Source organism: Vigna umbellata, chromosome 1 (assembly GCF_029865625.1).
Source record: "Vigna umbellata cultivar VRB3 chromosome 1, Vumbellata_1.0, whole genome shotgun sequence".
Classification (NCBI taxonomy): Eukaryota; Viridiplantae; Streptophyta; class Magnoliopsida; order Fabales; family Fabaceae; genus Vigna; species Vigna umbellata.
Window position 1 is genome coordinate 35,571,410 of NC_142165.1, and position 12,618 is coordinate 35,584,027.

The following is a 12,618-nucleotide window of genomic DNA, read 5'->3' on the forward strand; positions in this document are numbered from 1 at the left end:
GTTTATGATTATAATTATCTTTATTATTTTTTAATTTTTTTTAACATTTTATGATTTTACTACTATTAATTTTGTATTTTTATTATTATTATTATTATTATTATTATTATTATTATTTTGAATTTTAATAATATCTTATTATTATTATTTTTGTGATTTTGTTATTATTATTATGTTAATATTTCTATTGCATTATATTGTATAATTAATTATATTATGATATTATAATCATTTGGAATACAATAATATTAAACGGATTGATTATGTAAGGTTGTATATCTAACACCAGAATGAACACCTTTTTCATTACCCCGAAACATTATTTTTCATATACAACATTTTTTTTTATAGTACTTTTGTCAATCTCCTTGAAGCTTCCAATATACATTCCCTGTGACCAAAGGCACTGACTCTGATATAGCCCTCGCCGCCAGGACCAAACCCTATACCAGGGACAGTGACAATGGCTGCTCTCTCGAGAATTTGGTTGAACACTTGCCATGAACTCAACCCTGGAAAATGCACCCACACGTAAGGCCCATTTTTTCCACCATACACCTTTTTACCCATTGACTCAAACGTCCCAACAAGTATCTTCGCATTTTCCATGTAGTACCCCATCGTTCTTTTCAGTGCCCCAAATCCTTCTGCAGAAAAGCATGCAAGTCCCCCAGCTTGAACAATGTTCGATGCACCATTGAAGCAGGTGCAGACAATGCGATCATAATCCCTTATCATAGGATAACCATTTGCATACAACAACTCTTCTGGCACCACTGTCCACCCTAGCCTCACACCAGTGAAACCAGCAAACTTGGAAAATGACGAAATTTCAATTGCCACCTGCACCCAAAAAGTCACGTGTCACGACACTTGTTAAGTCTCACGGATTCTTTCAAGGGTTGTAATAAAAATATTAACTTTGGACCAAGCCACTCATGATTGACCTATTGTTATGAAGCTATCACCTCTTTGGCTCCGGGAATTTCGAAAATTGATCTGGGGCTTTCATCTGAAATGTAAGCAGCATAAGCAGAGTCATAGATTATGATAGACCCATTTGCTTTTGCAAACTCCACAAGTTGCTCAAGTTGCTGCCGAGACGCAGCACTACCAGTTGGATTATTTGGAGAGCAAAAGAAAATCAGGTCAGTCCTTGGAGTTTTTGATAGGTTTGGGAAGAAATTGTTCTCGGGTTCACACTTCATGTACACAATCTTTTTGTACTTTCTACTCCCTGCATTTAACCTTCCAGCCCTACCAACAATCACGCTCGAATCTGCGTATCCCTGTCATCACCGTTCATCACTTCATTAACTTCTTATTTCTAAAAACTTCTTTTTTTTTTTTATCGAAGTTCAACATGGGTGGAAAAGTAATTACCGGAAAAGTTGGATCCTGCAGAGCTATTGACAAACTAGAGTCCAGAAGCATCTACGTGCAAGTATAGCAGAAACAGTAATTATTATATTTTCATGGGTGAAATTTGGACAAGTGTGTAAGACAGACCCTCATCAATCTATAGAAGGAGTTCCCTTACCTGAACACGAGAAATATCACACTGTGCACCATCAGACACAAAAATCTCATTTTCTTTCACTTCCATACCTTGGTAAAGTGTTTCTGCTATTGCCCTTCTTAGCTCCTGAAAAGTCCATGAGAGTTTGGTGAACATGAATCCCAACAGCAGAAGAATAAGCAGGACTAAGTAATAAAACCAGAAAAGAGCAGTGGCACTTTACCCTGTTGCCTTGCTCAGGTCCATAACCCTTATAGCCTTGTGCTGTGGATAGAGCCAATGCTTGCTGCAAAACAATATAGCATACACTTTATTCTTTGATTATCTTATTTCTCTTTGATTCATAGGATAACAACTTGACCCCACTTTAACATTTTTTTGTCCTAAATCTCTCAAACTGTTCATTGCAGTGTAGTTAATCTACCCTGTTAAAGAAAATTTTAGATGGCAAGTTTCCTTTTTCTAACCAACCTTTGCTCATGTAACAGATGAAATAAGTGATATGGATACGAAGGGGAAGCTTCCCCTGATATGAGGCAACTTTATTAAAAGTTAAATTGTATGTTGTCATGAGTCAGATTGTAATGTTAATGCAAGATCATACTAAATTCCTGATATATTAAAGTTGATACTCTTTATCAAGTAGATTGTGTGGGAAATGTAGAAATGAGAAGAAATGATACATCTATTCTGACGTTGGACTTGTTCAAAAGTAGAAGTATGCCTCTTCCTGTCTATAAATCATTTTCTACAGAGAAGTCCAAAAGTTTATAGAAGGTTACTGATACATGTAATTCTGAAAAGCAAACCATTATTAAAAATCATCATGTCAATCCCTTTCCAACTTCTTTTATTAAGTGGAAACTACATATGGATGAAAAGAATAAATATATTGACCCCTTTAGTCTAATCTAACTATTACCTCAGCCATAGCTGAAGTTATGATGTCTGGTATTGGCTGTGTGGTATCTCCAATTCCAAGTTTTATCAATCTTGCATGTGGATTCCTTCGAGAATATTCAGACTCTCTTGTGGATATCTGCTTAAGAATAATATAAAGTTAGGTAATAAGACAACAAAGCTACACCATAATTGAAAAAAAGAACTCAAAAAATTACAAAGAAGCTAATGTTGGAACAACTCAGCCTTGTTTTCATAAAGTTGTTGTAAGTCTTTAGATGAAAAGAAGTTTATATATACAGAACTAAACTAATTAAACAGCAAGTGTTTAACTATTTGCTTGCCCAAACTTGTCTAATATCTTAAAGTAGTAACAAATCACACTTTTATATGAAGCCAGAATATGTCAAACACTAGTTAAGGGGCAGGAAAATGCAAAACTTACTGACCTCAGGAAACAAATAGCCATTCTGCAGGCTCTCCAAGTTGACACTCCGAGGAATTTTTGTGAGATACTCTATCAGTATAGAATGCAGTTTTAATACATCAACAAAAATGTCCAAAATCCAAATTAACTTGTTACATAGTTTTTCAGAGACATGACAAGACTTTTATAGTCATGAAAGAACAACATTGAAGGAACTCCAAATATTTGCTAAGTGTGTAAATTAATTATTTTAACTCACCAATTTTCTGCTCCCTGTCAGACTTGGAACTACAGATTACAAAAGTGTATAAGATGAATACGTAAGGGCAGAGTTTGATTAAGCACTGAAATATTAGTATAAAGATGTTTATTCTAATGTTATTAAAACAGATTGTCACCTGCTATGATTTGTGCTAGGTTGAACCCAAATTGAACGGGGTATGCACACAACACACGACAACTGATAATACATTTTTTTTTGTCTGATCTAGACTCAGCAATTCACACTATGAAGATACTTTGTGAACTGAAGAATAAGTGATAAGGCACTTAGAGACACTGGCCTTTTATAGTTGTTGTAGGGGTATGAGGAATAAGAAACTATTGGTCTTTCGCTTTAGGGTTTAGGCTGATTTGAAAAAAAACAAAAATATATATATGACATCTCTATTTCTACTTAATATTTTTTTAATAAAATATTATTTTATAACAAAATAATAATTTATATATTTATAAGTTAAATGTAACAACGAGGAAGAGATAATGGTGAATCATGATCCTTAAATAATTGGATTTAGAATTTTCACATACTTGCTTTAAATTAAACAGACAAGAGAGGTAAGTATAAGTGAATTAATTTATCCAAGTGGATGGTCTGGTCAAATTAATAAAATAGTTGACATTTTAAATAATAAGTAAAATTTTGGTTCATAACAAATGAATAAAAAATAATTATTTTAGAAAAAAGTATTTTTTAATAAAATTCATAAATACAATACCAATTTGATTTTTTTAAAATTTATCATTTTCTTTTCAATTATAAATTTGAATTTGTTATTATTAAACAATATTACTGAAGTAAATATTATGGAAAATTCTTTTTTATTACTAATTTGATTGTTAAAAGGTTATAATATTACTAAGCTATGAGATCATAATTTTTAATTTTATTTTATATACTATTGTATTATAATAATAATAATAATAATAATAATAATAATAGTAATAGTAATAGTAATAGTAATAGTAGTATTAGTAATATTGTTTAATCGCCATGAAATCTTAAATAAGAATTCATGTCCCTTTTGTACGGGTTTGATTAGAAATAAGAAAATGTAATTAATTTTTTGCATTAAAATAGTAGTATTTTTACATTACTATAAATATAAATGTGTAAATTAAATAAAAACTAGGCAAGTAAGTAATCTTCTTTTAAATTCTGAAGATGAAAATTAAGTTTAAAAAAAACTTTAAAAGAATGGTATATTTACATTTAGCTCCAAATATAGGTTGAGGTCACTATTGAGAATTGGTATTTGTGTTATGTCGCTGTCCCAATGACTAGAAGTAGTGTACATGGTATTTGGAGAAAGTGAAAAGTGACAAATATCAAATTGGATATGTGGTCACAAACAAAGGGAGAAAAAAATGATGGTTGTAGTGTTTTAGTAACTCACTTTTATTTATTAATTTGTATCAAAGCGAGGAAATAGTATGCCCTCAACTAAGAACTACAAACCTTGCTTATTGTCATTGGTGGAAACTTTTTTAGAATTTAACATAGGTCATAATCATGACCACTTACATTCTTCTTACTATACAATGTGTGACTTCATATTTTCCTTTTCTTGAGTTTTTTTATATTTTTTATTCACTGTACTTTTAAAATATACCCATTTTGATATATTAAAAAATATATTTTAGAATATCTAAATTAGTATAATCTAAGTATGTTTTTTATCATAAATTTCAAATGTACATGTATGATCCTTGAAATAGTTATATCGAAGAAATATTTAAATCTTTTAGGACATTTAAATTTCCTTCACTTGTTTAACTTTAGTTATTAGTGTTGATAGAGGTATTTTAGTCACTAATTCGAAACTATTTATTAAAACTTTTGTTTATAGTTACAATTAAGATTTTAGACGAATTTTACTAATAATTATATTAATTTCATCATAATATTACAGTGGTTTAACTTAGTCTTGTCTCTCTTTTGTTCACTCTTCTAGAACGGCATTAGACTTAATAATTCTCATTTAACGAAAACTACGAATTGTTTAATTAATTATTTCAACTTATTTAATCAATCATTGATAATTGATTCTTGGTGTTATGGTTAGGGGATTTCAGTAGGTCTTTTAAGTGTTACTCAGTTTATATATAAATTTAACCAGCAACCACATTAATTTAAGCTAAATATTACTAGTTTAATCAATATGTTATGATTCAATAAATAAATAAGTTATAGAATGAGTGTGCATAAGAAAGAGAAAGAGTGTGCTTATATATTTTCTTTTTATTTCAATCTTATATAAATATAACTTTTAAACATACATTTTAATAATTATAAATCTTTTTATTAATATTATTGAACACAAATATGTGCAATTTTAACGATTATTAATATTTCTATTAACACTTTTAGATACTAATAAACTTAATGTTCACTATTCTGAGTTTTAATTTTTAAAGATGTAATTGTTGTAGGAATGTTAAGAGACTTTTAAGTTAAAAACATTTAATTTTGAGGTTTAAAGTATTACCTAACTTCATAACTTGAGAGAATTTGTTTATGCATAATTACATAGATCTAAGTTTTCTAAATTTGGCCCAACTTTCTATTCATTATTCTTGTCTATAGCAGTCCTACGCTATCTAACATGATTGCAAAAAAGGATTATAATAAGATAATGTAAAGTATAATCAGAATGTAAAAAAAAATTGATATGTTAAAACTTGTTTAACAATTTGAAAACAATAAATATATATATATATATATATATATATATATATATATATATATATATATATATATATATATATATATTACAAAAATAATACATGAGGAAATATTATTTTTTTGGGGTTTTAGAAACCCCGAATAATTTCTAGCGATTTATATCATAAACCATTCTTGATCACCTAAATATTTTCCCAAGTTTCCTCCCTCTTCGCGCCTTTGTTCCCTTTTTCTCTCAGCATCTAATGTAATATTTCTCACCCCGTAGTTGCGTCTTTATCCCTTTTTCTCTGGCTCTAGATCTAGTCTAATTTTTCCACAAGCCCTATTCGTTCCCCGTATCACATCGTCTATGGGCTTCACTTCACAAGTTTTCTGTCCTTAAAATTCCTAACTATTTTTCCTTCATCTCCTTCAAATCCCTTTTTCGTCCATCTTCCGAAAATGCAGAAAAGAGTTTGAAAACCTCACCAGCATGAAAAAGGTCAAACATGAACCCTAATCTTCTTTTTTTTTGGTTTTTCTCTATTTTCTTCTTTAGGACCGAAACCCTAGTTCTTCTTCAATTTTATTTTTCTTTTTTTTCTGGTACCAAACCCTAGGAACGAGAGTAATGGGGTGAAAAGGCATTCAAGTGCGATTTTAATGAAATTAGGGTAACGTAAAAAAAAGTGAGTTAGCGTTATGTCATGAGAAGAGCCGTTAGAGGACGCGAAAGGGGTCCTACATGAGAGCGGGTGAGTAGTGGTGAGGCAAAAGCGCGAAAATTTGAGGGTTGGGAGGTAAGAAGAGTGGAAAAACCTAAAGACATCCTTTTTTTAGTGAAATCATAACGAGAATTGAGGGACAAAACGTGTATTTTTGATTCAGTATTTTACAACGCAAGAGGCAAAATATGTTTAACAATTTTAATAACTAATTGATAATAGACTCCTCATAATGGATTGTAATGCACATGCCTTAGTTTGTTTTGTAATTTCCTTGGTTAGTAGTTCATTTTCTTTCTTTTGAATCCTGTTTATCTTGAGGTTTGTGTTTACCTGGAAGATGCTCTACTCCTTTTTTGCAGGGTCACGAAGGAAAGTTCTTTGTTTACATGCATGCAACCAAGACAAAACCAATTCATGTGAGTCAATATTTTGTTAATCGCACCACTTCTGATTTTAGGGAACTAGAATGTTATTGTTGACTTTGAGTTGAGAGATTAACGGATTATTTAACTATTTAATTCATGATTTGGAAATACTGTAAGAGTTTCACATGCATTTCAAAGATTCTAAAATTATTGTGATGAGTGAAACTTTGTACAGGCATCCAGATTGTAAAACATCATTCACAAGAAATTGGACTTCAAAGACGAGTCTTTGTTGATTTCTTCTGCAATCCTGAGCGATTATGAAGCCAAGTCAGGGAACTGACTGCTCGGGTCAAAGCTTTGCAAATTTCATAGCAATCCAAGTACTATCCTCTGTTTCACTCTCTACTTGTTTTATTATTATTATTATTATTAATATTAATATTATTATTATTATTATTTTCTATATGCTTTCATATCCAAATGAGCAATGTCCTATCTTTTGTTTATACAAGTGTTTTTCTTGTCCAGATTGATTTAACTTTCTATGCTTGCGAACCTATGGTCGATTCCTAGTAAGGAGCGTTGGCTTAAGCAATATTCTTTCCTTTCTTTTCTTATTTCACTAGTTAAAAATTGTATTTTTAACTCGCATATTAGGCTTCAATTTTTCTAGAACCGAAGCGTATCAAAACGCGGTGGCAGTCTTGTAATTTTTTAAATAGTATATACCTCGGTTGTTAAGCAACCGGTGTCTAAAAATAATACTGCCTCGGTTGGTAGGGTAAACCGAGGCATAAACCTGACGTGGCAATGATACAACCTTGGTTGACAGATGGACCGAGGCATATGGGCTTGGGCTGGACCTTAAAAAGCAAGAAACCTAGCCTCTGCGACGGTGCGAGATAAGAAAAATGATTTTCCCCAAAAACCTAGAAGCATTCTCCTCTTCTCCTTTTTCTCTGCTATGTGCGATGGCGGTGAGACAACGAATGGTGCAGCGAGACAGCAACAACGGGGATGCGATGGCGGAAACTCTTTTCTCATGGAGTGTCGAGGACGCGGCAGCGAGGACGCGACGACGATGGCATGGTGGCGGTTAGCCGTAACTCTACACACTCTCACGAGCCAGTTTCTCTCTCGAGAGCGCATCTCCTCATCGCCAACCTCCATTACAGATCCACCTCTCCTCCGCACTGTAAGTCTATTTTCCTTTGTTCATTCCTCGTTTCCACCGTTTAAAACCTTGGTTCCACCGATTAATCGGTCAAGATAGTGTCTCTACAGGTGGATGGTGAAATGGATTTGGGGGTTCTGCTTCTTAGGTTGCTCTGCGGCTTCTATTGCTCGCTGGGAAAGAAGAAAGAGAAAGAAAGGGAGCAGCGTGTCCATATTGGAAGCCTATTGGAGAGCTTTGATTGCACCTCCGTCAGGGGCTTCTGATTAGGGTTGAAAATTTGGGTTGTTAATGGAGGTTGGAGTTTAGGTGCCACTGGTTCGTGATAATCAGAGGATTTGGCAGTGAGAACGCGCTGGAGTTTGGGTGCCATTGGTTCGTGATAATCAAGCCACATATTGTCTTTTTTTTGTCTCAAAATTGTGTTTCTGTGTGTTTTCTTCCTTTTGTCATTCATATCTTCTTTCCTTCTTTCCTTTTTTTTCCAGCACAGGTTCTGTTTATATGTAGTGACTTCATTGAATAAATAGAACTCAACAGCAAGTTTCATATGTGGATGGTTTTTCTTTTCAGTTTATCTTTATATTTTAGTTGCCAATGTTAAGGAGTTTCTTTCTTGCTATGTTTTATCAAGAATTCTAGACTTGGTTGAGATTAAAAAGATAAGGAAAAGAGAAAGAAAAAGAGCATAGGAAAAACAAAACATAATCAATAACCCTTTTGCTTGGACTGTGCAACGAAGAGGGAGAAGTGGACTGTGCATACCGAAAAAATAAAAAAAAAAAACACGCTATTGCCTCGGTTATCTAAGAACCGAGGCATAATCCTATCTCATTTTAACCCGGTTCAGAACCGAGGCACAAAGCCACCCCTTTTTACCTTGTCCGTATATGCCTCGGTTGGAGAACCGATGCCTATAAGCAAAATTAACCGATGCCATTTCCCCTTACTGCACTAGTGTTATATTTGAAAAGGATGGAATCAAATACTTCTTTTATTCTGGTAGTGTAGATATTTATTAGTGTATGTTGTTGTATCATCTCTCCCTATGAAATTGGAATTGTTGTGCTTTACATGTGAAAATTAGAAAAATTGTTGATCATTTGTTATGCACCTATTTATTCAAAAATTTGTCTGTTATACCATAGGATTTCAGAGAATCCTTGTTCCCCATTAGACCTCAGTTTAAAGGGCAAATTCGGAGTGTTCTCAAAATTATTCATACATTATTCGTTTTTATTTTCTTGTATCCTTCACCAAATATTGTTCTTCCTCTGTTAACAAGGACTAGAAACTGGCAATGTTAGGTTTTCTAAGTTTCTCTTAACCCAAGTGGCAAGATGGTGTGCATAACTTGGTTATCCCTATAAATTGGGATGCAACCAATGCCATAAGTTGCAAATAAGAAAGGCAACACTTTCCAGAGGGAGATTGGGATCATGAGCTTTCCTGATCCATGATGCTTCATCAAATTTGTTGAATATTCTAGAGCTGAAAGAAGAAATTCTTGGCTAATGCAGATTACCCAAGATGCCACTATTGATTTTTGTGGCCAGCCTGCACTTTCATCTAAAATTGGCAAATAGAAGCCTTGTGCTTTTCTTATTGGTCATTATCAATTCCTTTTCTCATATCTCCACTGTTTTTCCATACCTTTCAAGTTTTCTTAATTCTTATTCATATTGGTTGCATTATATAGATATAGGTTGTTATGCAGGCAACATATATACATTGTTTCTGTATATATATTTACGTATAACATTCAATGATGATATGGTATGGTTATTCTGATTTAATGGTGTTTGATTCAGGGTATGAAGCATTTGAAAGGAAGGCCTTTTATGAAGTGGCTTCAAACTTGGTGAATAACCTTACAATGGCCAAATTATTGTTTCTGGTATTAGAAGAAACGTGAAAGTGATGGAACAGGGTGGTCCACTGTTATATTATTATTGTATGTGCACGAAAGATTAGAGTATCTAGGCTTTTGCACCAAACTAGGCATATTTGCTTAGCATATTACGTAAATGGGCAATTTTTGACCAAATATGAAGTCGTGGGGGCCAAAACGACTTCAAATGAAGAAGTCGTGCCCCCCATGCATGACTTCACGTTGTTCATTTGACCATTGGTGAAGTCGTGAACCCCAAAAACGACTTCTGGGTCCTGTAATCAATTACAAGATCCTGTAATCGATTACACAATGTTGAAATTGTGACTCCTTGCACGACTTCAGTGTAGTAGGCAAAAATGATACTGGTAATCGATTACTACACTTTTGTAATCGATTACCATGTTTTAAGTGTGCAAGAACCACCCTGGTAAGCGATTACAAGCTTGTTGTAATCGATTACCAGTGTGTTTTGGTTGGTTTATGAAAATTATTTGGTAGTTTACATATTTTATGTATTGTTTGTTTTATACGAAAAAAGAAATTGTGGTTATTATTTAATGAATGGAGACAAATTTGAAGAAAAGAGAAAAAAATATTAATAAGAAATATTAATAGTAATATATTAATAATCGATTTGATTACAATTGGGTAAGATTAAGAAATGGATCAATCCGGAAGACCATCTACAATGCGACGCAAGGCATCCAGAAGACCATCTACAAATAGGATTCATAATGAAATGGATCCACTAGTGCAGCGAAGGGCTTTTACCGCGGTTCATTTTCACTATACGTCGCGGTTCTTGAACCGCGGCATATTCAGCCGCGGTAGTAAGTCAGACACTTTATACCGCGGTTCGAACCGCGGTATATAGGCTGCGGAATATGCCGCGGTTGTCTAGGGAACCGCTGCCTAAACCCTAAAAAAAATTAAAAAAAAAAATTAAAAAATGCACTATATGCCGCGGTTCAACCGCGGCATATAGGCCGACGAATATGCCGCGGTTAGTGTCAAAACCGCGGCCATATGTCTCGTTTGTAAAAAAAAAACGAAGCACTATATGCCGCGGTTGTGGTGAGAACCGCGGCATATTCCCCTGCAGTTTTTTAAAATTGCAGGTCTGTTTTTGTGATATCCATTACCACAAAAACAGACCTGCATATAAAAACATTTACAGAAATTCAATTTCAACATAACAAACACATGTTCAAATGTATTTCAACATCAAATAAAGTAGAGAGTCTAAGAAAATTCTATCTAATCAAATGCATTGTTTAAATCTAAATCTAAGAGCTATTGTATAATCTAACTATATACTTCGCAGCAGCGTTCCTAATGAATAGTAGTGACTTCTCAGGAACTGGTGTAGTAGTCTTGAATCTCTGCAAAAGACAATTCATTTTAATTAGTGTATATGAATTCAACATTTGTTAAAAAATCAAAATTTGTTAAAGTTAAATATTACCGTTTCCCAGCTTCTTGTGATGTGAGAACGAACAATATGGGTCATCCAATACATTACATAGTATCCACACTCATATGACCCATTTTGTCTGTTACACTACAATATATCATCACAGTTGATAATAGTTAGTGAATAACATTTGTTATAAAACAATTATAACAAAGTCAGACTTTAGCATATGTCAAACCTTGAGAGAAATCCAAGCAATCTTTCTACTCTTAACAATTGATCTCCCGTCCATCATCATACTTGCTGGAATAGAGCTGTATATAAAAAAATGTTTTAGCATTCAGTTATATAACAAAGAAAGTCCAAACATTGAGGTTCTTACCAATCAATTGCTTGTCTGAGTTGTGTGGGAGGAGGCCTGTGCAATGAGCAGAACCACAAAGCATAGTTGTCTTGCACAAACATAACAAGAAGTTGCCAATGGCGCCTGAAATTCATAATAACGTAACTATTAAATATTAAAATCACATATGGAACATTATTATGTTAACAAAGTTCACTTACCCGGATATATAAGGCAAAAAGTATATTTTCTTGCCCCTTCCAAAACTTCTTATCAGACTCATGTTGATATGGTCAAAATCATTTGATTCATGAATTTCTTGGGGATCAATGAATCCATAATCATCAGAACGCCCCAACTTATTAGCGACCCCAAACATATACCTGAAATCAAAAATTAACTTTGATATAAGGATACTTGATATATAAATCAATTTTATATATAAATAATTGGTCATAGACTTACATCATCCGGTCGATCTTCTTCCATGGTGGAATCAGTAACATTTACACTTTGAGAGTCAGTGGGAAAATCCATTTCTTCGCCGTGCCAGATCCATGTTGTATAGCATCTTAGAAAACCATCACATATAAGATGTTCTCTAATTTGAGTTGCGTTCAACTTTCTCCCATTCAAACAGTTCACACAAGGACATCTAAACTTCACTTCATCATCAGTTCTCCCCTCATTACGTTGCGCAAATTGTATAAATTCCTCTACACCTCTCTCGTACTCAGCACTAATACGTGGTAAATTAATCCAATTTCGATCCATATTCCTAAATATTACATAAATAATATTTTAAGGTTTATAAATAATACAAGAACTACAACACACATTACCAAAACTATAGCAAAAACCATACCATACATTACCAAAACTATAACAATTTCATGCATTATCA

General features: G+C 33.2%; 1 protein-coding gene across 1 annotated transcript; it reads right to left on the bottom strand.

Moving 5' to 3' along the window:
- Positions 1-280: 280 nt before the first annotated feature.
- Positions 281-3,373, bottom strand: LOC124841667 (putative LL-diaminopimelate aminotransferase, chloroplastic). The gene is made up of 9 exons (XM_047317980.2): positions 3,245-3,373; positions 3,106-3,134; positions 2,869-2,936; positions 2,442-2,558; positions 1,743-1,805; positions 1,541-1,645; positions 1,384-1,434; positions 969-1,289; positions 281-843 (listed from the first exon to the last, which is right to left on the bottom strand). The coding sequence occupies exons 1-9, from the start codon at positions 3,316-3,318 to the stop codon at positions 346-348; spliced, it is 1,326 nt and encodes a 441-aa protein (XP_047173936.1). The 5' UTR covers positions 3,319-3,373; the 3' UTR covers positions 281-345.
- Positions 3,374-12,618: the final 9,245 nt, after the last annotated feature.

Excerpts from the sequence above, each read along its gene's own strand:
- LOC124841667 (XM_047317980.2), bottom strand. The coding sequence starts at position 3,318 with ATGTATTATCAGTTGTCGTGTGTTGTGTGCATACCCCGTTCAATTTGG. Across the intron at positions 3,135-3,244 it reads CCTAGCACAAATCATAGCAG|TTCCAAGTCTGACAGGGAGC; the intron begins GTGACAATCTGT and ends TGTAATCTGTAG. Across the intron at positions 1,290-1,383 it reads TGCAGGATCCAACTTTTCCG|GGATACGCAGATTCGAGCGT; the intron begins GTAATTACTTTT and ends CGGTGATGACAG.